Below are 26,944 nucleotides of genomic sequence, written 5' to 3' on the forward strand. Positions count from 1 at the left end.
GAATATCTAATAATACAAGAAAATGTCCATAATATGCTTATCAAATAGGGAAAAGTTAGAAAAGAACATGTATGGAATAATCTACTTTTTCTTTAATAATACAAAAAATGTGATGGTGACATAAACAAGGAGAAAAAGACTGGTGGGACACACAACAAAAAGGTTAACAGTAGTATTTCTGGGTAATGGAATTATGAGTAATTTTTATTTTCTTTTCAAAATATATATATGTTACCTGATTTCAGAAAAAAGAAAGTTCTAACAACAATTAAAATGTATAAAAAGATCACCAAAACCATTACAAAAGTACATATGAAATTTCCATGTGACGTCAGAGTCTGCTGAAAGTCAAAAAATGGATTTACTTTGTTGTAAATTCTGAAATTCAACTGTTTTAGTCAAATACATTCTAAGATCTGTTAGGATTTAGGTTATCAGCTTCCCTCCAAAAAGTGAGCCTACAAATAAATTTGGTGGAACATTTTAATTAGATGAGTGAGAAATTTTACAAAACCTCAAGTTGCTCTCTTGGGAAAAATTTTCCATTTTTCCAACTACTGGATAGTTATGCCAGAAAAAAAGATTGAGCAATACATTTGTTCACTGGTTATCAGCATACTAATAACTGGTTGGGATTAATTCTATCACTAAGTCAAGGATAAAGCTTTACATAGTATCTGCCCTTGTGGTACCCATGTGCAACTTCCGGTGAAGTTTGCCTAGCATGTGGGCTAGCTCCTCAGATGAAGCCTCTTTTAAGTCTGTGCATCTGGGCTCCATGATAATCAGGTTCTTACAGTATAAATCCTCCTAGAGAAAAGGGTTCTGATTTTTCTTTAAGTAGTATCTTTGTGTTCTCCCCACTTAGGGTCCAAGTCAAACTACAAACTACTGAGTTTCCCCCATGCAACTTCTTCATCAGATCTATACAGAGATGTGGCCTGAGACCTACAGGTGTCATCCCAGGTGGCAGGAAGCACCTAGATGTAAAGTGACTTACGGCCCATCTGTAATTCCTCCTACTGGCCTTCTCGCACATGCCACATGCGAAGAAAATGCCCGGGGAATTGTTTTGCATCAAGACAGCCTTACATAAAAGAAGAGAAAAGACACCACGTTCTATTGCTTTTCTTTTGTCTTTTTTTCAGGCCCCCTGGGGATACGCACACTGTCAAAGACAGGGGAACCCAGTGGAAATCCACAGTGAAGGGTCAGAGATGACACATGACTTGTTAAGTCTCACTGCTCTGAGAGGTGGATCACAACCCTCTCACACAGTAGCAGAAACAATATTACAAACTGTGAAAGGGAAGTGCCCATTTGTGTATCCTGTGACCTGACACTTACATACGGCTTCCTTACCCTTTCATAATTTCTGGGCCAGTAGTCCTGATCATGCTCTTTATTACCCAGAATGTGTTTTGATTTTTTTCCCCTTGTTTTTCTAATGGGCCAACATGCCCACAATTACTTCATTAAAAGGCCACCTTGTTATGCTAGGCGCTGTATTTCTTGCTATGCTGGGAATTATATTTTTTTCAAGCCAGATCATCAGATCAAACAAGGCTTTGACAGATATAATTTATTTTGCATTTAGATCATAAGCCTAAGGCATGGTCAGAGGTGGAAATACCAGAGGCGGAAATGCCTACCCCTTACTTTGGCAGGCTTATTTTGATGACAGAACAAATATCCAAGTTGCTTCCTCATGAAAGGACCAGATCAGCAAAACCTCCGTGTGAGCATCTCAGGGTGGCTGTTCTCCACCATCCGGTGCTGCCAGGAGCCCACCTCTTAAATGTCTGGACCTATTTAAGGGCCTCAATTGTAAAGTTTATGGAAAAACTGTGACGGTCCAGATGTGAATGATCAACCTGATGAAATATTTTGGGAGAGTGTTAAACTGGTTTGGAATGTTTACCCTGAAAAGGAAGAAATGAAGAAGTAAGTCTTTAAATGCTCTTAAGCTAATCAGTAGTTAGTTTAGGAAAAAAGAAAGGAAGGAAGGAAGGAAGGGGAGGAGGGAAGAAAGGTGTGTCTGTTTCTGACCTGAGTTTGGGAACTTTGGGGTTTATATACCCTTCCTCCTTTTAATTTCCTTTATGTCCTTATGTTTCTGACTGCATGCATGGAGTGAAGGCATCTCAAAAGTACCTGTGAGGCAGATCCCATTTGCTTTCTTTAACCCCCATCCTTCTGTTCTTACCCTTAGAAGAGTTACTACCATGCTCTCTCCACCATTTGAACCCTACAATCATTCATTTATTTATTTTAATTTTTGCGGGGGGTTTAATTAGGTTTATTTATGTATTTTTTCAGCGGAGGTACTGGGGGTTGAATCTAAGACCTCATGCATGCTAAAGCATGTGCTCTACCACCGAGCTATGCCCTCCCCCAGGAATCCTATATTCAGAGGGTTTATAGCTCTCCTTGTTTTTAACTCTTGGCCTGAGTCATCAAACCAATAAACTCAGTTTTATTTAGGGGAATATTTTGCTTTTTTTCTTCGTAACACTAGACTTAGTTTTCTTAGTTCTGACGGAGAATTCTCAAATCACTAGTGAAAAGATCTGTTACATTTTGTTGGAACAACAATCAAATTCTCAAGACTACAAAGAGAAGATCTGATCACCAGCTCCTATTTTTAATAACTATCTGCACAGACAGCAGTTTTCTGTGTTTGTTTCTGGTTTTTTGACTCACAGCTTTTTGATAGTGTTCCGAAGGACTTACTGTAGCTTCCTAAGATGAATGCCTTGCTTAAGCACTGGGAGAATCCGATTTAATAATAACTACTTGCACACGTTCTAATTCCAACATTTTCTGTTACTACCACTTATTAATATGCTGCAGCGTGACGTTTATGGCTGAGTTCACAGCATTGTCCTTCCATGAGGCAATTACGATCACTTTCATTATTTAACATTCATTCTCTAGCCTGCACAAGAATAGTCACCCAATGTCAGTTACTCAAAACGAATCATATCTCTGCTACCAAATCAAAGTGAGCTCCTGTCTCCTGGTTCTTTGTTAGAGGGATCCATTCAGCAGGGACGGGGATGCACTAGGACCCCGTAGGCTCCCGCCTTGGGGGTGAGGGGTCATGGGTACCTGTACTGCAACACTACTCCATCATCTTAAATTTGTGATTCTGACGTCTTCTTTTGGAATAATTAGAAAAGAGGCTTATTTTGAACAGTTTTGATGAATTTGCTAATGAAAGTTAATTCTTGCTTGAAGAAGTCCTGTAATAAACAAGAAGGACACTATTGGTGAGGAAGGAGACATACAAAATAACCACAATTCTTGGATCAAACCAAGTTTCCTAAGCAAAACACTGTTTCATCTAAACAGCCATAAAGAACAACAGAGTGTTCAATGCTTCCAGCATTTCTTGTACTTTCTAAAATGATATTTTAAAATATTTTAGTTGCTCTATTGAAGTTCCCAACTAGGGGCACTGGCAGTTGGAAATTAACTTGTCAACAGGTATTTGGCCTAGTAAATGGGACCCTCTCTATAATGAGCATTCCACTAGGAAGAGAGGCTGCAGAGGACTTGTCACATCAACCGGAAATGTGAACTCAAAGAAATCATTTGCAAGCCTCTAGAAAAACAAGAGTATTTCCCGCATTGAGCAGCGGTGAGGCAGTGCAGTCTTCATCTGAAGGGAGCAGGCTGCCTTTCAAAACAGTGGGTATAAACCTATCATGGATAGACATTCTTTCAAATTCTATCTTTAATTCCAGGAAAATGTTATATAAGGGATTAGCTGACTGTGGTAAAACCAACATAATAAATTAATGGTTTAAGCTTTTCTTTTCAAAGAAAAGGAGACACGGGTCTCTCTTAAATTATGAATGACATCACTATTCAATTAAACTTTTAATGATTAAATACATACATTTTATAAGACATTTTTTAAAATTCAGGGTCTTTGTCTATTTGGATAACACTTTTATTAACTTATTTGTAAGGGAAGCAGCAAACAGATTATGCTTTGACATTTAAAAAGCATTTAGACAGGGGGAATGACCAAGGTCACAGAGCAGGAACACCCTGAGCTCACCTCTCCCCACGGCACACCAAAATCACAACTATTCAGAGAGCAGCAACTGATGAGAAGGACCAGAAGACAAGCAGGAAAGATCTACAGCTAAAGATAATAATCACAATGGCAGAGATTTTCCCCAAGGAGCAAGGGGTCCGGGCCCTACATCAGGCTCCCCAGTCCGAGGGTCCTGCACTGGGAAGATGAGCTCCCGGAACATCTAGGTATGAACATCAGTGGGACTTAATTCCTGGGGAGCCAGAGGGCTGTGGGAAATACACTCCACTCTTAAAGGGGCCGCACAAAACCTCACGGGCCCTGGGACCCAGCTGTTGATCCTGGGGAGCCTCCGGGAGAGACAGGGGGCAACTGGGCTCACCCTGGGTGCACAGACGCTGGCACATCCATTTTGGGGAGCTCATTCTGCCACAAGGACACTGGTGCTGGCAAGTGTCATTCTGGAATCCTCCCTGGAGCTTCTGAGTCCTGGGACCTGGCCCCGCCCATCAGCCTGTCAGCACCAGCACTGGGATGCTGCAGGCCATGAAACCAGCTGGGCAGGAACACAGCCCACCCACCTACAGCACTGTTGCCCTAAGACCCTCTGAGCCCACACCCACCCCACGATGTGGCCCTGTCTACCATAAGGCCCAGGGCCCGGTCCCACATACCAGGGCAGGGACTCTAGCCAGTCTCACCCACTAGTGGGCAGGCGCCAACCTTGGGATTCCCCTGGGCTCTGGCCCTGCCTACAGGTGGGTGTGCACCCCTCCCAGGAACAACACAGCTGCCCACAGCCTGCCATGCCAGGACCCGGCCTACCCACCAGCAGGCCAACAGCAGTTCTGAGACACCCTGGGTCCCTTGACCAGCCACCCCAGGATCCAGCCCCACCAACCAGTGGGCCAAGACCACCTCTGGGACAGCCCAGACCCCATAACCAGCAGGGTCAGGAGCCAGGCCCACATACAAGCAGGCTGAAACCAGCTTTGGAACCCCCAGGGCTCTGCAGCCAGGGAACCTGGGACCTATTCTTACCCCAGGCCGACACCAGCTCTGAGACACCCTGTACCCCTCAGCCAGCCATCCTGGGATCCAGCCCCACTCACCAGTGGGCTGACACCAGCTCTGAGATACCCTACACCTTGCAGCCAGCTGTGTTAGGAACCAGCCCCACCCAGGAGCATGCAGATACCACCCCAGGCCCACCCCAGGCCCCAGATCTGCCAACCAGCAGGTCAAAACTGGTGGTACCTCCAGTTCCAGGACCCCCAGGGCTGTGCAGCAGCAGACACTGGGACCTGGCTCCGCCTATCCCAGGTTGACACCAGCTCTGAAACACCTTGGACCCCTCGGCCAGTCACCCTGGGATCCAGCCCCACTTACCAGCGGTCTGACATTTTGGGACACGCCAGACCCCACAGGCAACCATGTTATGAAAAGGCTCTGTGCACCAGTAGGCAGACACTTGATCCAAGACCTCCAGCCCCATGAACATCCACCCTGGATCCCAGGTCTGCCCACCAGTGGGCCAGCACTTGGTCCTGGACCCCCGAAGCTATACCCAGCTCATGATCCAGCCCTGCCTACCAGCTACCAGCAGCCTCTGCACAAGGCAGGTCTGGGTCGACCAATCAGATTGAGGTGGGGGTTGGGGGGACAGCCACACCTACCAGACACAGGAGTCAGTCTGCCACAGCAGAAGGACCACACAGTCCACACAGGGGGCACCCCAAGAGCATACAGCTCTGATGACGAGAGGGGAGTGTACCACTTAGATACAAAAGGCATCTCCTACCAAAGGCCACTTCTCCACGGTCAGGGAACGTAACGCACCTCCCAGATACACAGAAATAAAGACAGCAAATTAGGCAAAACGAAGAGACAGAAGAACACATTCCAAAGGACAGGATAAAACCCCAGAAGAAGAACTAAGTGAAGCAGACATAAGTAACCTACCTGATAAAGAGCTCAAGGTAATAATTGTAAAGATGTTCAAAGAACTTAGGAGAAGATTGGATGAGCAGAGTGAGAAGTTGGAAGTTTTTAACAAAGATTTAGAAGACATAAAGAAGAACCAAACAGAGATGAGGAATGCAACCACTGAAATAAAAAATATAGCAGAAGGAATCCACAGTAGATTAGACAATACACAGGAACAGATCAGCAAGCTGGAAACAGAAGAGAGAAAATCACTGATGCTGAACAGAAAAAAAAATGTAAAAAAATGAAGGCAGTTTGAGAGACCTCTGAGACCACATTAATCATACTAACAGTTACATTATAGGGGACCCAGGAGGAGAAAAGATAGTGAAAGGGGCAGAGAACATATATGAAGTCATAAGAGCTGAAAACTTCCCCATCTCGGGAAAGGAAACAAACATCCAGGTCCAGGGGCAGAGGAGCTGGGAAGCTGATGCTCAAGTTCTAACAGAATCTCTCATGGCAGCTTGATGCAATGGGCAGGCTCTGAGGTCACCTTCAGGAAACTGCTTAGAAAACTGTTCAGCTTAACATATTTCAACAAGGGTGTGGAAACAGTTTTTGCTTGTTTTAATGCAGGAAACAAAATAATTAAAATAAAATTATTATTATTAATTATTACTAATAAATTATTAAAAATAATAATTAAAATGTATGTATGAATAAATATACGTGTGTATATATACATACACATATATGTATGTGTATTACGTATATATACACATACATGGTGTGTGCGTTAAGTGCGTCCTAAAACAGAAAATTATGGCCAAAAGTACCAGTCTACAGTGAGGTGTTCAGATGCACAGGACAAAAATCTACCCCTTCTCAGGACTTTGCTTCTACATCTCATAAATAAGGATAGTCAGTGTCTCAAGCAAGCCTAGTCAAATTCTGGAATAATTACACAACCCTGCACTTCTGGCCCCTCAAAAGCAGTGGAAGCTAATTGGTGCTGAATGGAAAGGTGACCTGATTACATAGGAAAGTGTCTGAAGTCTGACTCCAAGTCTAGTCTCAGTTTGCCGCTCTGAGCTGTGTGACTGGGGACAAGCTACTTGTGTCTCTGAGTCTCTCCTCTCTCCTCTGTAAGGTGAAGGGAATGGGCTGTCTGGCTCTAAGATAAGGCTAGACGTTTGTTGTAAGGGAAACAGATTTTTTGTGTCTGACTCACCTTCTCTTCAAGGTCCACATCAGGTCAGGGCGAAAGTGTTACTGTGCTTCTGGGCTGTTTTATGACGTGTTTGCAAAGGTGTCCAAGAACTGCCCCCAACTTTCTCTTTGCAACGTTATCTTCTACACACCCTGAACAGCGTCTACAGCCAATGAACCTGGACCACCTGCTGCGGTGGCAGCTGGTCACACTTCCCCAGGCTTTGTTCCCAGCACTTTCCCCACCTCCCACGTCCCGTCTCCCTTTCCTTCAGCATCCCCTCAGTGAAGCCTTCCCTGAATACTCCTGTCACAAAACGCCTGCAGCAAGTCACTGATCACAGGCCTGCTTTTATCTTCCTGTTGTAGGCGTGGCTTCATCTCCTGACCACGTGGAATGTTACTTTGGAGCAGAGACCATCTCCTATTCACTTTTGTATTACCCAGAACACCTCACAACAGGTACACAGTGAGGGGGTAACATGATGCAAAAATTATGAGAAACAGCTCTGATGTCAGACAGGCCTGCATTCAAATATCTGTGGGACCTTGGTTGAGTTTCTCAACTTTGCTAAGACTTCTTACCTGTGCTGTAAAATGGGATATTAATTCCTACCTTAGTATAATTGTTATGAAGAGAAAATAAAAAGTGTGGCATAGTACTGGAATTCTTACTAAAATGCCTTCTAAATGAATCAGTGGACCAAGAGATGAGTCAAGTGCGAATGACTTATAAAATCCCACCTGCAGATATTTTTTTGCTAACTGGACATCTTCACCTAATCATAGGAGTAAAACACTGTTTTCCCCTCAACTGTCTTACAGCCAGGGTGTGGGTACAAGTCTGCTCAGTATCTCAGTTTCTCCCGTGGAGGTCTGAGTTTGGCAAATGCCTTCCTTTCCTCTGCTCTGCCTGAGGAAGGTATGCAGTGAAGTTCACGGTCAAGAAACTGAGATCCTGAGGCTGAAACAGTTGAAAGCAATTATTTATATGGAGTGACTTATACCTGCCCCTTTATTAGAAAAATTCAAAATTAATAATGTTCTGATGACCTTACCAATATATAATCTCAATCACTAAATCCTAGTAAAGGAAAAGATCTACAGTACAAGTATTATTAAATTAAAATAAATGAAATATATTACACAAACTAAACCTTAAGCCTCAGTTCTATTTAGGGCTCAGAAAGTGCCCCCTCTTTTTCCACTCACACACAGACACACTTTCTTCTCAGTTTTATCCCTTGTATCCTTTGAATGCAGATCATGGCTAAAGTCGTATCGGGTGACTATGGGGTACTTTTCCAATATCTCATATCTACCCTCAATTTCCTGTAGCATTTATTTCTAACATCTCATGGAACTGTTTTTAAACAAACATCAAATGTTTTATCCACTCCCTTAAGCTCTGAGTGTTTATACCATTAATATATGTGACGATAGCAGTGAGTTAGGGCAGAGTACAGCCCCCATGTATTGTAAATGTGGATTAAAATCCATTCCTTCCCATACCTGGTTTCTTCAAGGTTAACCCCGTGTCTTCTGAGGCTGTACTTGGCCTCAGAAGCTGCTCATTCTAGAGTAACTCAGAAGTGGACAGATTATTCTGTGGGCTTTTAAATAATGCTGACTCTGCTCAGTGAACGTCCACTCCTTTTTCCACATAATATATTTGCCGAGCTCAGGAATTAACACCTGATTTGTTCATGTTATTTTATGCAACCATCTCTTTGGTTCAAATGAAAAAGATTGCCCATTGTCCACCATCTGTGGGAATGGACTCCAGGGAACAGAAAATAATCTGAATTATCCAACAGAGCCTGGAATTTAGGATTATTACTCCTTGCCCTCTTATCCCTCCAAATTCCATAAACATTAACATATAATGAACACACACGATAAATTAATTTTAAAAAGCATTAAAAACAAAAATTTACAAAAGTTAAAGCCAAAAGCAATAATCAATTAAAGAGAGGCAATGATTGAGTTTCCTTTTATCATTTCAAAACCAATGGGCAATGAAAATCCTCAAGTTTTTTCTTGATGCATAATTTATTATTCTAGCTTCAGTTTCACACAAATAATCAATGTCAAGTACTATTTATAAAATAAATATGCCAAGTTGAAAGAGAAAAATTTGTATCAGAACACATAACTGACAGGGACATGCCAGTTCCATTACCCTTGGTGCTGGTCTGTGTGAAATTAGAGTGGTAGATTTTTCACTGTTATCAGTTTTAAATCATCAAATACAAATTTAAAAATATAATCTCTACTAAACACAGTGTTGCACACCTATTCAATTTAACAAAAACTAACAGAAGTAAACAAATGCTCCTATCTCTCCTAAAATGGCTGGTTTTGAGCCACTCAAGTTTTTTCTAAAACAAAACATTGAAGAAGAAAATTCAGTAGCACAAAGCTTCACAGAAACCTCACCACTACCATTTCCCCTCTCACAAAAGGAGTTCCTGACTTAAACGCTTCACCTAACGCTAAAGCTCTGTGTTAACATGATTCTTCAGCTAAAAAACATCATGTTTAAACTCAAGGGGGAATTCATAGACACGAATTTCTTATGAATGCGTAAACAGATAGGTTAGTTGCCATGGCAACCAAGAAAATATATCAGGTCAAATACTTTGCTGGCAAATGTCCTAGTGATCTTTCAAATACTGTCTTTTTACACAGCTGAGATAAACAGGCTGAGGAGTCTTCTGTATGATAAAACAAATGCTGATGCCTAAAAACAGTGACCTCCTGAGAGGGTTTTCACAATTCTAAGCTTGAGTAAACACCAGTAGTCACACCAAAACATAGTGACTCCTACACCAACTGACCTAGGTGCGCCAGAAATGATGATGCAACGAAAAACCAGTGGGGAAAAGAAAATCTTAAACTGCAGCCACTGCAAGAATTAAATCATTTCCTAAAAGAAGTAAGCCCACTAATGATTTTCTTAGAGAAAATAGCCAGAACATGGTACAAGAATACATAATATAGGTAGGCCACCATCTTGTAGGAAAGAAACTCAGTATCTGGAAAGTGTCGGGGGAAGGTATAACTCAGTGATAAAAGTGCATGCCTAGCATGCACAAGATCCTGGGTTCAATCCCCAGTACCTCCATTAAAATAAATAAGTAAATAAATAAACTTAGTTACCTCCTCCCCAAAACAAAGAAAACCAATAAAAATAAAATATTTTTAAAAACCAAATATTTTTTCTCTTTAGAGTAAAAATAAATAGTACTAAAGTTTTTGAGTATCAAGGAAAAAAAAAATCTACCATGATAATTCACCTGTTCATCTGATCAATAAAGAATTTCTATTAAAACATGCTCATTAAATATTTTAGAGTTATTTCTGTAGAATACAGATTCTAGATTTTTTACCTATCAAAACTGTATAACTATTCTGAATACTCTATATGAATTTAACTGTGCTAAGTGAATTTATTTTAAACCTGTACTATTTTTGTGTTAGTAATGCCATTAGTATTTTTATCTTTCACAAGACTACTTGGACATTTTTAAAGGACAATTGCAAACATTTAAAGGAATGCTGGTAGTCAACATTTGTCATATAGTTCAATTTGTGTTTTCTTTAGTAAAATAAATGTGGATTATATCAAGGGAAAAAAAAAACCAAATATCTGGAAAGTGTGTTTATTTCCTAACTTTCAGAACCAACTTAACTTCATTTTGTCATATATTAATATACTATAAAATTTCTCTAAGAATTCATTTATAGAGTTGTGTATGACAGACAATACTCTTGAAAATAATTATAATTATAGATCCAGCTAAATGGCTTTCAAGACAAGACAATATCACTGTAAACACACAAACATAAACAGCACTTTATCCAGTACAATCTTCAGAGAACCAAAAATTAATACAGGTTTCAGAGACACCACTGAAGCAGGAAGAGCAAAAACTTAGAGCATATATTTTTCACCAAAAAAGGAACATTAGAAAATGCCTCTGTGGATTGGTCAGCCAACCAAAATCAATATTTAAATGTAGATCAACTTTAGGAAAATGATTCTACACAAATTACACTGACTCCCTGGCAACAAATTCCCCAAACCTCAGCCTTAGGGCTTTAGAAACACAGGCCATCAAAGTACGCCTGCCCCGTGCTTTTGTGCCCATATTCCTGTAAAATCTCTTAAAATCCCCTCCTTACATGATGCTGTCTCTTGGCATCAGTATGCGTATAGAGTTAGCAGAGGAATCTGCTAGATGGCCAAATTATTCTTAGCCAAAATCCAGTGCTATTTTATGCAATCCTGAGACCCAGTTATAGGATCACCAACGGTGAACACAGATATTATACTAACTGTTAAGGAAGTTTCTCCGTTTCAGAGGGCTCCTCCAGGAAACCATAAACACTCACCTTAGGAAGTGCTTCATGGTGCCTGTTTTGATTATCCAGGTGTTATCCAAACTGTCCTCGAGTAACTGCTTCCAAATTTGCCTTTGTCAAAGTAACTGTAAGCTGTGAGGAGAAATTAGAGAGGCTTACTGTTAATGGGGTGGGAAAGCCAAATTTCTACTTACCTTAGTGAAGCAGATAAGGTGTTATGGACCCAGAATTTTATTAACTGAACTGCCCACACAGCAACGCATTCACTGAATGGAGATTCCGGCTAAAGCCTTTCCCTTCCTAATGAACACAATTAGTCTTTCATTTTAAGTCACCTGCTGGAGAAATGGTTAGTTTCATGAGCAACCTTTTCCATAATAAACTCTCCCTCTGCTTTGCATGCTGCTGTTATATCTTGAAGAGCAGTATTTGTAAGAAAAATAAAAATGAAGAACCATTAAGTTAACTATCCTGATTTCTAGGTATCAGATAGTCTTAAATCTGGCAGCCTCAATCTTCCAGAAGTACAACTCAGAAAATAACTAGAAGAAATTGGTAACGTCATTAAGCTAAAAAAAAAAGAAAAAAAAGAAAAAAAATGCTGATGAAGTGCCAAGTACTCCAAACAAATGAAGGATATGCCCCTGGTCCCATTTTGGGGGGCACTGTGACTAAAACAGTAAAATGATATATTTGTTTAGCACATTTCAGTTTACAATTTGCTTTCACGAAATCTACAATAACCGGGCGGTCTGGGGAGAGTGTAGCTCAGTGGTAGTGATGCATGAGATGAGGTCTGGGTTCAATCCCTAGTACCTCCATTAAACAAACAAACCAAATTCCCCCCCCCAAAAGAAGAAAAAAATCTAGAGTATCAAGTTATTGGTCTTCTTCCAACAAGAAGGAACACCAGAAGCTGCCAACAAAGCAGCAAACTGGGATGAGATATCAAGAAACAGACTAGAAAAGAGAGAGTGGCTGGAAGCAATAGCAGGATGACATCACCTCATGAAAAAAGAGACAGATGGACACCAGCTGCAGCAAGATGGGGAACTGAGTGTGTAGACAAATGGCTTAGGGCAGAGACACACTTATCAACTAGAACAGCCCAGGAACGTGGGCAACTCAGCCAAAACAAAAGCCAGTCTTTTCTCTTTTTTTAAAATTGAGGTATACAGTTGATTTACAGTATTACATAAGTTCAGGTGTACAACATAGTGATTCACAGTTTTCTAAGGTTATACTCCATGTGTGCTTACTGTAAAACATTGGTTAGATTCCCTGTGCTGTACAATACATCCTTGTGGCTTATTATATACATAGTAGTTTGTGTCAGTTAATCCCCAACCTTTATCTTGCTCCTCCCCCTTCCCTCCCCCTACTAGTAATCACTAGTTTGTTCTCTGTATCTGTCTGTTTCTTTTTTTTTTTTGTCATATTCATTAGTTTGATTTTTTTTTTTTTTTTGGATTCCACATATAAGTGATATCAAACGGTATTTGTCTTTTTCTGTCTGACTTATTTCACTAGGCATAATACCCTCCAAATCCATCCCTGTTGATGCAAATGGCAACATTTCTATTTTTTAAGGCTGAGTAGGATTCCATTGTACCTGTATACCACATCCTTTGTATCCATTCTTCTGTTGATGGACACATAAGTTGCCTCCATATCTTGGCTATTGTAAATAATGCTGTTATAAACATCAGGAATGTTGACTAAAAAATGCACAACCTAAAAGTTGAGAGTTAGTTTTATTCGGTGGACATTTCTGAGGACTTAAGCCCGGAATACAGCCTCTCAGAAAGCTCCAAAGAGGCAGGGGAGGAGCCACAGTATACAAGAGTTTATGCAACAAAGACCAGGTAGCTGGAACATCAAAAGATTACTGTTAATTAAAGAAAACCAGGTATCTCAAGTTAAGAAATTTAGTGCTTTTCTATGTACAGAAAGGTGCAAAGTCTAGGCTCATTGAAATCACTTCTTTGATATGTACCCAGCTATCTAGGGCCAGTATCCTGTTCTTTCACATCCTGAGTTTCCTCAGGGTGCAGTGCTACGGGGTGGGGGTGGCACAGGCTGGGTTGCCCACTTGTCTCCATCCTAAGTTCCCTCCAGCTCACTGTCAGGGGCAACCATAGCAGCTTGATGGCCACAGCATCCTTTGTTTACTGATATGGCAAGCAGTATTTTTCATTCGTAGGTGAATGTATCTTTTCAAATTAGTGTTTGTGATTTTTCAGATACATAATTGGGAGAGGAACTGCTGGGTCATATGGTGGTTCTATTTTTAGTTTTTGTGAGGAACCTCCATACTGTCTTCCAGTGGCTGCACAGATTTACATTCCAACCAGCAGTGTACGAGGGTTCCTTTTTCTCCACATCCTCACCAACATCTGTAATTTGTGTTCTTTCTGATGACAGCCATTCTGACATGAGTTGATACCTCACTGTGGTTTTTATTTGCATTTTTCTGATGATTAATGATGTTGAGCATTTTTTCAGTTCCTGTTGACCATCTGTATGTCTTCTCTGGAAAATGTCTATTCAGGTCTGTTGCCCATTTTTTAATCAGGCTATTTGTTTTGTTTTGGGGTTTTTTTTTTTTTTTTGATGTTGAATTAAATGGGCTATTTATATATTTTGGATTAACCCCTTATTGGTCATATCATTTGTAAGTATTTTTCCCCATTCAATAGGTTGTTATTTTGTTTTGTTGGTTTCCTTTGCTATGAAAAAACTTTTAAGTTTAATTAGGTCATATTTGTTTACTTTTGCACTTTTCCCCCCTTCACTTTAGGAGATACATCCAAAATATATTGCTATGATTTATATCAAAGAGTGTTCTGCCCATCTTTTCTTCTAGGAGTTTTATGGTTTTCAGTCTTACATTTAGGTATTTAATCTATATTCAGTTTAATTCTGTACGTAATTTGAGAAAATGTTTTAATTTCATTCTTTTGCATGTAGCTCTTTTGTTTATTGGGGATTTTGCCAGTCTTTTCTTTAATACATAGCTGTTTCTGTAAATATTTCATGCATGCTTGAAAAAAATTACTACATAATCAACTTAAGATTGTGGTTGCTTCTAGGAAAAGGTTTTAGGATTGGGAAAGGGAAAAATGGCCTTCAATTTTACAAATGTTTAATTTATTAAAAAAGCAAAATAAAGGGGAATGATTTGTTCATTTTAGGTAGTAGAAACGTATATTATTCTTTGTATTTTTGTGGCTTTTTAAAACGAATCCAAATTTTAATTAAAAAGTGCTAGTGTCTACCCAGAGCCCAGATCATGGTTTCGAATACATTCTCCAGTTAAAGGAACCAGGGCTCCTTGGAAAAATGTCTGATTCTAGGGTTGGAGCTGGAAATATATAAGGTGGGTCTGAAGCATCTTCTTGTGCCAGAAAGTAAGGAAGTGCTCAAAAGACAATCAGGAATATGTCAAATAAACACAGGCGCCAACTGAGAGTTCCCAAAGGCCAGTGCTGGAACAGTCTGAGTAACAAAATAAATAAAGTAGTACTGGATTATAACTCAAAGTATAAAATAAATATCCATGACCCCATACTGACGTAAATAAATGATTGAATAAATAAATAAATCGGGAGACTGCATAAACCTTCCATACAAAAGAGTTCCAAATAGTTTGTGTAGACACGCTGCCCTCAAGGAGGTGGAGCGTAACTCTTTACCCCTTAAATGTGGGCTGGACATATGAACACACCTTGCTTTACTGTGCTTCACAGATACTGCTTTTTTTTTTTTTTTTTTTTTTTGGACACATTGAAAGTTTGTGGCAAGTCTATCAGTGACATTTTCCCAAAAGCATTGGATCACTTTGTGTCTCTGTGTCATATTCTGGTAATTCTCACACTATTTCAATCTTTCTCATTATTACTATATCTGTTAGGGTGATCTGTGCCTACGATCTTTGATGTTACTATTGTAATCTTCTGGGGGTATCTCGAACTGCTCACATGTAAGATGGCAAATTTAACTGATAACTGTTGTGTGTGTTCTGACTGCTCCACTGTCCCACCATTCCCTCATCTCTCTCCTCCTCCTTGGGCCTCACTACCTGAGGCACAGCAATATTGAAATTAGGTCCATTAATAACCCTACAATGGCTTCTAAGTGTCCAGCTGAAAGGAAGAGTCACACGTCCCTCACTTTAAATCAAAAGCTTGAAATGACTACGCTTAGCGAGGGAGGCATATGGAGAGCTCAGGCAGGCCAAAGGCTGGGCCTCTTGCATCGAACAGTTAGCCAAGTTGTAAATGCAAAGGAAAAGTTCTTGAAGGAAGTTTAGTGGTACTCCAGGGAGTAGTGTTCTATTGGAAAAAGATGCCATCGAGGACTTTCACAGCTAGAGAGGAGAAGTCATGGTCTGGCTTCAAAGCTTCAAAGGACAGGCTGACTCTCTTGCTGGGGGCTAATGCAGCTGGGGACCTTAAGTTGAAGCCAGTGCTCATTTACCCTCCCCAAAATGCTAAGACCCTTGAGAACCAGGCTAAATCTACTCTGTCTGTGCTCTATAAGTGGAACAACAAAGCCTAGATGATAGTATATCTGTTTAGTATGGTTTCCTGACTCTTTTAAGCCCACTGTTGAGACTTTCTGCAAGAAAGATTCCTTTGAAAATATTACTGCTTATTAACGGCACACCTGATCACCCAAGAGCTCTGACGGAGATGTACAATGAGATTCATATTATTTTCATGCCTTTAACACAACCTCTATCCCATAGGCCATGGATCAAGGAGTCATTCTGACGTCTGAGTCTTCTGATTTAAGAAATATATTAGTAAGGCTACAGCTGCCATAGAGAGTGATTCTGCGGTGGATCTGGGCAAAATCAACTGAAAACCTTCTGGAAAGGATCCACCATCCCAGATGCCATTAAGAACATTCATGATTAACAGGAGTTTGGAAGAAGTTGAGTCCAACCCTCATGGATGACTTTGAGGGGTTCAAGACTTCAGCGGAGGAAGTAACTGCAGATGTGGTGGAAACAGCAAGAGAACTAGAATCAGAAGTGGAGACTGAAAAACAGATGTAACTGAACTGCTGCAATCTTATGAGACTTGAATGGAGGAGGAGATGCAAAGGAAGTGGTTCCTTGAGATGGAATCAGCTCCTGGTGAAGATGTTGTGAAGACTGTTGAAATGACAACAAAGGATTTCGAATATTATGTAAATTTAGTTGGTAAACCCGTGGCAGGCTTGGCGAGGACGGGCAATTTTGAAAGAAGTTCTACTGGAGGTAAAATGCCATCAAACAGCTACAGAGAAATCGTTCATGCAAGAAGGAGCCAATTGATGCACCAAACTTCGTTGTTGTCCTATTTTAAGAAATCGCCCCAGCCACCCCAGCCTTCAGCAGCCACCACCCCGATCAGTCAGCAGCCCTCAAAACTGGGGCCAGAGCCTCCACCCGCAAAAAGTCTGACTTGCTCAAGGCTTGGAGGATGCTTAGCATTTTTTAGCCATAAATACCTTTTAATTAAAGTATATACTGTTTTTTAGACATAATGCTAGTGCAAACTTAACAGACAATGGTATAGTGTAAACAATGTTTATGTGCACTGGGAAGCCAAAAAAATCCATGTGACTTGCTCTGCTGCGTTGGTTTGGACCCAGGCTGGCAGTATCTCTGAGCTAGGCCTGTAGTGGCTTCCTGAGTCCAGTACGGGATGGGGGAAATAAGTAAGTATAGTCGAGAAAACTCGCAAATGTTACCTCCGGTAGGTGATCAAAACTGATATTACAGTGGTAACTCATGTTGCTAGTTTATAGCCCTGATCTGATGTGATGAAATGGCACTTCAGGAAATGTAGCCCCAAGCTGTAAAGTTGCTAGACCCACAAGGGAGGTGGCTGTCCCTTCTCTCAGGTGCTGGCCTGACATGCGTGCACTGACTTTGCCTGGCCACCTCCATGGAACCCTGAGAGTTCTGGCCCAGCTTCTAGTCATCCAGGTTCATACCCACGTGCACGTGACTTAGGCCCTTCTCTGCAGGCCTGTGGGCTTGCAGTCAACACTGCGTGGAGGGAAGATGCAGGAGCTGCAGGGTGGTGAACAGGCAGGACCTGTGAGCCCCTACCAGGACGAGCTGGGTGCCGAGATTGGGCCAGCTATTCGGAATACGTGTTTGGGAAAGGGCTGGGCTGAGGAGGGCCTTGGTATGTTAGCATGTGAGATTCAGTGTTTGGGATGCTGGGTGAATACGAAACCAGGAAGATACACAATCGCGGTAGTATGACTGTCAGAAAGTGTGTCACAGAACTGGAGATGAGGTTTGTGAATACATGAAAGCCACCAACCACTGATGTTCATCTTTGACAAAAGTGATAAAACTCTGCACTTCCTTGGAGCACCAGTGAATTTCAGATTTGGAGGGGCAACAAATAAATCATTTTAAAAATGAAAAAAAAAAAAGAAAATGGCACTTTACCTCTGTGGTCTTCCCTCTTCCAACCCAGATTAATCACGATAAAAACATCAGACAAGCTCCCAATGAAGGATATACCACAAAATCCCCAACCAGTACTCCTCAGAGCTCTCAAGATTGTCAAAAACATGGGAAATCTGAGAAGCTGTCACAGTCAAGAGGTGCCTAAGGGGACGTGATTACTAAATGCAACGTGGCATCAAGGATGAGATCCTAGAACAGAAAAGGGACATTACATTAAAAAACTAAGGATATCTGAGTAAGCATGGATTTCAGTTAATAATGAAATATCAAAAGTGGTCCATTCGTTGGAACAAATGTGTTATATTAACGTAAGATGTTAACAACAGAGGAAACTGGGTGCCAGGATAAGGGAACTCCCTGTACCATCTTGGCAACATTTCTGTAAATCTAAAACTATTCTAAAATTAAAAAAAAATTATGACAAGGTGTTAGCGCTTACTATGCTCTAGACATAGAGGTGGGCACTAGGGATACAGACAGAACAAGACGGGCATGAGTTCCATCCTCCAGACCCAACAGTCTTGAGGGAGAAAGAAGAGGACGTAGAAAAACAAAAGATAATTAACCACAATATTACAAGGGGAAATAAATACTGAGAAAGTGAATTTGAGGGTTATCTTAGACGTAGGGTTCTGGGGGTTCCCCCAGATAGCACATACAAAGTCCTAGAAGCAAAAGAATACACAACATGCAGATGGGAAAACATTCAATATGACCTCGGGTGGTGCTCAGTGAGAAGAACAGGAAAAACAGAGGCACAACATGGAAAGGCAGTAGATAAACAAGATTATACTGTACAGCACAGGGAAATGTGTACAAGATCTGGTGATGGCTCACGCGAAAAAGAATGCGACAATGAATATATGCGTGTTCATGTATAACTGAAAAAGTGTGATCCACACTGGAAATTGACACAACATTGTAAACTGACTATAACTCAAAAAAAAATTTTTTTAAAATATGGAAAGGCAAGAAAGGGTCAGATCACTGAAGAATTCATATGCAGTATTAAAGATTTTGAACCTTATCCCGTGACCAGTGAGGAACTAGTGAAAGTTATAAACTGAGATGTGACATGATCAGAGTTCTAGTTTTAAAAATGTACTCTGACTGTAGTATGGAGAATAAATTAGACTGCGGTGAAATTATAGGCAGCAGCATCATTTATAAGGTTATTACGATCATCTAGGCAAACAGCAATGGCAGGATAAGGCAATAGACAGCGACAGAGTGTGATGGATTTGAGAGATATTTAGAAGGGAAAATCAATAGGACTTGTGTTAACTGATTGATTGGGGGTGGCAGTGAAGGAAAAGGAGGAGGGAGGGCATAATCAAACAATCAAACAATTATGCCCATGTTTATGTCTGGCAACTAGGTAGACAGTGGAATCTTGCCCTAATATAGGGGATTCTGGAGATCAGATTTGGAGTCTTGGAGTATTTGGACGTCTTCGGTGCATTTTGAATTTGCAGGGTCAAGTGGGAGTGTGGATATACATGGATCTGACCGTATTGGTATTCATTTCTAGTATTTTTATTTTCTCATTTTTATTATTTCCTCCTCTAGGGTAAAGGATCATTTTGTCAAGTGAGGAATCACTTAGGGACTGTTCAGATAAATTCCAGCAAGTTGTGACCTGAACTGGGGCACTGACCGTGGTGACGAAGAGAAGTGAACAGAGGTGAAAAACACTTTGAAGGAAGAATCAACTGGACTTGCTGGTTGGGTGGGACAAGTGCAGGGAAGGAAAATAATGATTAGTTCTAATTATCCATCCCCCAAAGAGGAGCCACCAAAAATGGGTTTGGGTGTAAAAGGAAGCCTTTGCAAAAGGCCATTTAACTCACAGCTCATTGGGTATTCATTAAATAACTCCTGTAAATGTTTTCTGTAGAAAAGCAAAAAGAATTACTGCTTACTTCATTTTTGAAATGTAGCTTTGTTTTAAAGAAGGCACACTTGTTAATGGCCTAATCACTATTAACTAGAAAATCTGCATAAAAGAATACGGAACAAATCATAGTTGGTGTGCACCATATGATACTCTGCGCCATGACTGATAAGGAAGATCCTTTGAACCTCTTTTCCACGAGCAGCACTGAGCTGACCTACTCCTCTGTAGGCCAAAGCAGTTTTGCTCAAAAGGCTGGGCAGGGCCTAAGCTCAGGGAGAATCTGAGTTTGCTTTTTGTTTGCACAGCACCCTAAGAAAATGGTAGCCCTGATAGATTTCTCAAGTATTCTGCACACCAGCCTGTCGACTTTAACTTGATGAAATTTCATGTTGCCTTGTTTGTATCTGTCTCACTAATTGAAAAATGCTGATACGTATTAACTTTTTGTTGAATTCAGATTTATTGAGGTATTACTTACATCAAATTCACCCTTTTTTAGACAGACGGTAGCTCCAAAGCCACCTGTTTCACTGCACAAGGGAAACGTGGAAACTGCTCTGGGTGCCGTCCCTTCCCTGTAGCTTCCTCTCTAGAAGGGTTTTTAATCCAGGGTGGATATCGGAATTATGTGCTATATTTTAAATCTCTCCTATTGTTCTGAAATGATCTACGTCATGTTTCTTTCCCCTCTGGACTACACGCTCCTCCAGGGCACCAGGGAAGCCCCAGGGCCTGACACAGTGCCTGGAACACTGAGTGCTCAATGCAGATTTGTGGAAATGAACTCTGCATCCTTCTAGAGAAATGTACTTCTCCAACAGCACTATTCAATAACCACATTAATAAAACACACTAAAAATGCCCCACTGGAAGAAAAAAAAAACCCTGCGGGTATTTAAAACCAAAATAAAGAATATAGTCATAATCCTGGGTTCCCTGACCCCTCCCTTCTCCTCACCTGTAGTAATTCCTCTCCATGTGTGCAGGGATAGTGCCCTGACCTGTTCTGAAGGGAAGGATCAAATGACTGCACTTGATGGATCAAACACCTCCAGAGATCAACTGACACTTCAGTGCTGTGTGCGGGGCTTTGCGCTCCTTGTATTTTTTCTTTTCCCAACTGGGAGGAAAGGGGCAGCAAGGACTGGTCTGCTGCTTCTGAAAATTCATCCTCTCACTTGGCATCAAAGAACCTGCCCTGCCTCCTATGAGCAAGAAGCCCCCTGAGGCTCTTTGTAAAGTATCACCGGGTGACCCTACCTTTCAGAAGCCCATCCGTCTGTTGAGCATCCCAGGGAAGGAGAGACTCAACGACACGGAGCAGAACTCCTTTCTTTAAAATCTTAATCCCTACATGAGATGAAAAAAGCTCCTTTCTATGTAGTCCTTCAGATTCTAACTGACTGTATCCCCTGTAACGACCAAAATGCTTGTGGACCCACAATGTTTATACATAGATAAAAGACAACCCACAAAGTAAATATTGTTCCACTGGTATAATTTGCCTAACTTGGGATTACACCTATTTTTAACATTGTCATAGAGAACATTTCAAAATAAAAATTTAATTTAAAAAACTAAATCTCAGCTTAAGGTTTTGTGAATAATAGCTAACATTTTCAAAGTGCTTACCTTATGCCAGGGAACATTCTAGGAGCTTTATTTATATTAACTCACTGAATAGTCATCCTATGAAATGAATAATAGTCATTATTCCCATTTTACAGCTGAGAAAATTGCAGCACAGAGAGGTTAAGCAACCTTTCGAGGTCACACAGCTAATACTGGCAGAGCTGGGACTCAAATCCCCACAGCCTGGCTCCTAAGGCATTGCTATTAATCACTCTCCTGTGCTGCCTCTGGAAAACACTGAGGTAACATTCTGGATTGACATAAGGGTGTGTATTCAATTCAGACAAAACTGCAGAGCTGGGAATAATCAAGGCCTGGCTGTCTACCTGCCCCTCAGAACTCATGTTCCTCTGGAAGCCAGCGGGGGGATTTTTGAATAATTAACCTCTTTCCTTTCTTGAAGCAAACGTACTATTAAGCTGAAAGGTTTATAAAGCAAGTTTTATGGGAAGAAATTATACAACAGAGCCAAAAAAGGATGAATTTTGTTTTCTTTCTTGAGGCCACATTTCCTAGAATATATGAATCATTGGCAGCATTATTCTGAAATAACATAATAAAAATACCTCCCCCCATGTACATGTAGTGTTCCCTTGGGTGTAGAAAACGTAATGAAATTCAGGCTCCTGCTCCACTGTGCTGTTTGTGCGGTGATTTCATTCTCCCCAGATTGTCCTTTGAGTCACTGGTCATCATGAGTCAACGTCTCCCCTTGTCCTGCTTTCAGTCTACCTCCACATGTGTTAGTTCTCATAATACATACACCTTTCCCCCTTTTGTAGATGAAAATATTCATTTTGCCTTTTTTTTTTTTACTATACATAAAATATATCTAATGGGTGGTAAAATATTCCAAATCTACCTAGGAGATATATACTAACTTGAATGAGTTTTCTTGTATTCATCAAAAAGCAAGATAAATTCCATTCTCCTTTAGATTTCCCTAATAGCTTCTTATTGTTTGGTTGGTTGGTTTTGGGGTTTTTTTTTTTTTTTTTTTTTTTTTTGGCTTCTTATTGTTGTCTTTTCATGTTACAACACTTCCAGGAGAAAAAAACCAATCAAGTGGGTCAACCTCAAAATACAACTTACTGAAATTAACAATCAGAAGATGAAAACATTCTGCTGCCCCTCCCCCAGAATCTAGATTAAAGAGAAAGTTTGGGCTGCATTTTTTTAGAAGCAGTGAAAAAAAAAAATCCATTTAGCAGCTGAGGGAGGGGTGAGCCCACACATTTACCATGGTAAATTCAAGATTAGCAATATCGAAATTATGTGTCACTACTTTAATGTCCGCTGTTTGAACCAGTATTCCCATTTCTAGTGAAAGAAGAATGAAAACAATGACGTGTTAAACCATAAGATTCATAAATAAAAACTTGTATAGTTTTCTCCCCTAAGAGGATGATTGAGCAAAAGCTGCTCTGGGTATCAGAGGAAAGCCCATGGCCACCAATTCAGTTCAATTCCATTTATCCAGCATCTTCATTATTCTATGTCACTTTAAGTATTTACTAAAAGTAATTGAAAAAAATTTCCTGATGACAATGATAAACTTCAAGTAAAGGAGCTCAGCCCATGTGGAAATGTCAGTCTCCCCACTGAACGCTCTCACAATATGTACTCATGCCCTGCCAGAGTCAAATGAAATCACAATGGTGACATCCCTGAATCAGTCAGGTGGGCAGAGATTTGCAACTCTTCCGGAAACAGATACAGGCCTCTCTTTCCCCACCCTTTCTCCAGCAACAGCTATATCTGGGTAGAAATGGCAAAATGAAAGAGAAAAGCAACAATTTTGATAAAGGCCAAAATTTACAGAGAAGATAATTGAAGCCAAGGTAGTTTTAGGATGCAATTAATTCAACTCATAGGTCCCATGAATTCTCTATTATGCTCTGTGTGTTTGCATGCCTGTGGATGGTTTTCAAGAACTTGAGAAAGTTCTCCAAAACAAGCCTGACCTCTCAGCAGGAAGCGCGTCTCTGTGGGCACATCAGGCAACGGCGCGGGTGGTTTGCGGGGGAGGAGGAGCCGGTTAAGTCACCTGCAGTGTGAGGTGCCGCGCTCTGGCTGAGCCCACCCACAAAACAGAACAAGGAGGTCAGTCTTTTTAGATCAGGTGGGTCAAGTATCAGGTTCAAATTATGCAAATCAGTAGGTTCTCAATTAGCAAATTCAGAAAATGGCTAAGTTTGCATCAAGCTCCTTATTTTGTCAAGTCCTAAGAAACACGGTGTCAGTGCAAGGGAGCCAGAGACAGACGAGGAACTCAGTCTTCAAAGAATGTCCTGCAGTCGGACTTACCATGTGAAATGAGAAGGGAAGAGAAGGGGATATGAGCGGAGGAGAAAGAAAAGAAAATTCTCTAAGGCTATTTATGAGCATCTGAAACATGCATAAAATGCAAATTTTTACTTAATATAGGTATGCACATGAGGCCAAAGGGGAAGCAATATGGAAATTTACTATTCAAGAAAACTGGAAAATCTTTCAGATTCTGCATTCACATCTCACACACGCTGTCCGGCACGTCGCGTTAGCCGCGTTAGCCGTATAATGCTCATGTGTAATAATCTCCCTAAGGCCACATTCCAGAACTTTCCTTTCCTCCTCCTCTGATGATTAGCTTGAAAAAAAGCTCTGCTGATACTCACTGAAATGACAACTAAGACGCTTTTTTCCTTGTTCAGGAATAAAACATTCATCCAGGGTTTATTTTTGTGATTTATAACAATGGAGGCCATGCCAGCCACAGAATTCAGAACTGCCTGCAGATATATTTATGCTCTGCTTTAGATGTACAGTGATTTTCTGGCTTTCATTTTGGTCGCCTACATCCATCTCCCGCTTTCATGGAGAGAGCAAAGGGGCGGGCGGAGCAGGATTGATGAAACCTGTCTTTAATCTACAAAAGAATAAGGAAATTACAAAATCTAAATATGAACCCATTTTTCCACAAAAATACTCAGTCTAGATTTTGTACATTTTTCACTATACAATAGTTTCAGTTTTAGAAATTCTTTAGTTTTAGAAGTTAAATTTCTAAATAAAATCACAATAAAATGGTAAACTTATGTATGCATAAAACCACAATAGAATGGTAAACTTATGTATGCATAAAAACTAAATGGATATGATTTTGTCAATCCACTGATGCTTTTTGCAAAATTTCCACTTTCATATAATGAGAACGCAGTGAGGGCATCTGTCTAAAAACATTTGACAGAAAAGTCCAGGCAAACTTGGACATTTCCAGGGACCTGGAGGCAAACAGGGTACCTTGCTTCTAAGGCTACTGCTGAACCTGACCGCAGAGATAACAGAATTCTTCTGAGAATGCTTATGAGAAGTAGACCATTTAGATGGGGCTTCTACAACAACTTGTGCTGTAAAACAAATTTTAAAAATAGTTTTGAACTCATTCTAGAGCTATGATGTGATATGCATGACTTGACCGATGTTTGCTGAACGAGTATTGCTTGGTTCTTTCCAGTGGTACTGGCATCAGTGCCATCGATGGTGAGGTGCACCGTTATGTCATGCGTCCTTAAGGAAAAATAAAATGCTGCTAATTAAATCATGACGCAGCCCAATTTCAGTGAGGTGGGGGGAAAAATCTTAGAAGTGATGAAATACAGTAAGACTGAAAACTATTTATTTCTAAATTCCAGGCCATGATGTCTCTTCAGAAGAATCCACTGGTTGATGACAAAGAACCCGGAAGACCTGCAGCAAATCCCACTAGAGGATTCCCGTTTTCTGACTCAAACATTCCTATTCAGGTTAAGCCAGGTTGATTAAGCAATTCTATGTTATGTTATAGGTTGATTCCATCTGAGCAACTCACGTCCTGCTTAGCCTCACGGAGGTCCTCCCAGCTCCTCACTGCGTAGTCTCTCTGGGCCCTGGTTCCCTTCCCCTGTCACAATCCTTCCAGTCACATCCTTACCCAAACACAGGGCTCAACACAACTTTCTTATACTACAAAGACCGCTGCGACCATAAACATCTCACAAGAGACAAACACCTATCTACACAAAGAGTGAGGGAGTGAGCGCATAAATGCTTGGCTGAAAGTAAAGCATGGTCCAGTCCAAGCTCCGTTTTCCTACCCTTACATTACTTGATGTGATTTCACGTGATGCTGCTTCTTGAAAGGCCTGTTTTTGGCTTCCATTGTTTCCACGTCCTCCTGGTTTTGCATCTGTCTCCCATTCCTCCTCTGCCTGCCTTTTAAGTGTAACTGTTCCCCAATGTCCCGTTCTCCACTCTTTTCTTCCTCTATACCTTTCCCAAGTGACCTTCCCTCTTGGGGGGGGCCTCAAACAAATCCAACAAATGACTTATCCAAGGCCAGACAGCCCATTGGTAGGAAAAGGTCTCGGCTCTTAACTCTGGTCAATAAACTTTATCGTGTACCTACTATGTTCAGTTCTTTCTAAGGACTAGAGACACAAAATTAATCATACAGGCTTTGCCCACAAGGAATGGGAAATCTAGCAGATCTTTTGCATGGAATCTAGTGCCCTTTCCGAAGTCAATATAGAAGCTCTGAGCGTCTCCGACGAAAATTCACTTCAGTCATGTCAGACAGAACCAGACCACACTAGACAAGGGATCCTAACCAACGCGTCAGCTTTATGGACTCTTCACAGATGTGTGACAAATTGATCATTAATTGCGTGAAATTCTTTTTTTGAACAACTGGGGGTGCATATTATTTATAGTACCATGTGTTAAGTAGACTGTTTTGCTAAGACGGTGCTAGGACTAGGTTAAGAGAGTATTAAAATTTACTATGAATTAGGAGAAACACGAATGGTAAATAAAGAAGTTTACACAGGCAACGTGAGACCCTAAGCACTCATCAATCCACTGTAATTACTGCTGATGCATTCACATTATTTTACACCTTTAACTCCTTTTAAGTGTGCCCTTAAAACTTGTCATGGACTTCCATTTGAAAGTGACAAATAAAACACATGTAATCCCACCAACATGAGAAGAAAGAAAGCAAAAAGGCAAAATTCCGTAAGGCTAAGGGCAACAGGAGAGCACGGGAGCTGTCGGCAGAGCTCCGGAAGCTGAGAAAGAGATGGACAGGTGGTAACTGACTTAGCCGAACGGACTAAGCCCGCAGTGAGGGAAGTGAGCCGAAGGCACTACAATTCAGAGCACAGAATCTCGGTCACGTTCAGGACTAAGGGATGCCTAGCACTTCTAAAGGTGGGAATGCAAAACGAACTCAACACAGGAGACCTGGCTGAAAGTTTTCATAAGAGTTAGTCAGGGCCTAGAGCTCCTTCCCCACCCTATGAAAGCAGGCGTACCCCTCTTGAAGAGGCTGAGGTACAGAGGTTCTGAATCTCGGTAAACAAGA

At 40.9% G+C, this 26,944-nt stretch overlaps 1 protein-coding gene across 4 annotated transcripts in view; it reads right to left on the bottom strand.

The window, feature by feature from the left end:
- ELMOD1 (ELMO domain containing 1) overlaps positions 1 to 26,944 on the bottom strand; it is a 73,698-nt gene that overhangs the window by 35,578 nt on the left and 11,176 nt on the right. For all 4 annotated transcript variants that reach the window (XM_032472342.1, XM_032472340.1, XM_006188997.3 and 1 more), the window contains one exon: positions 11,585 to 11,686. In XM_032472342.1, the coding sequence (XP_032328233.1) occupies positions 11,585 to 11,601 (17 nt within the window). In that variant the 5' untranslated portion in view covers positions 11,602 to 11,686. Of the gene's footprint in view, positions 1 to 11,584; positions 11,687 to 26,944 lie in introns of those variants that run through there.

Source organism: Camelus ferus, chromosome 33, assembly GCF_009834535.1.
Source record: "Camelus ferus isolate YT-003-E chromosome 33, BCGSAC_Cfer_1.0, whole genome shotgun sequence".
NCBI lineage: Eukaryota > Metazoa > Chordata > Mammalia > Artiodactyla > Camelidae > Camelus > Camelus ferus.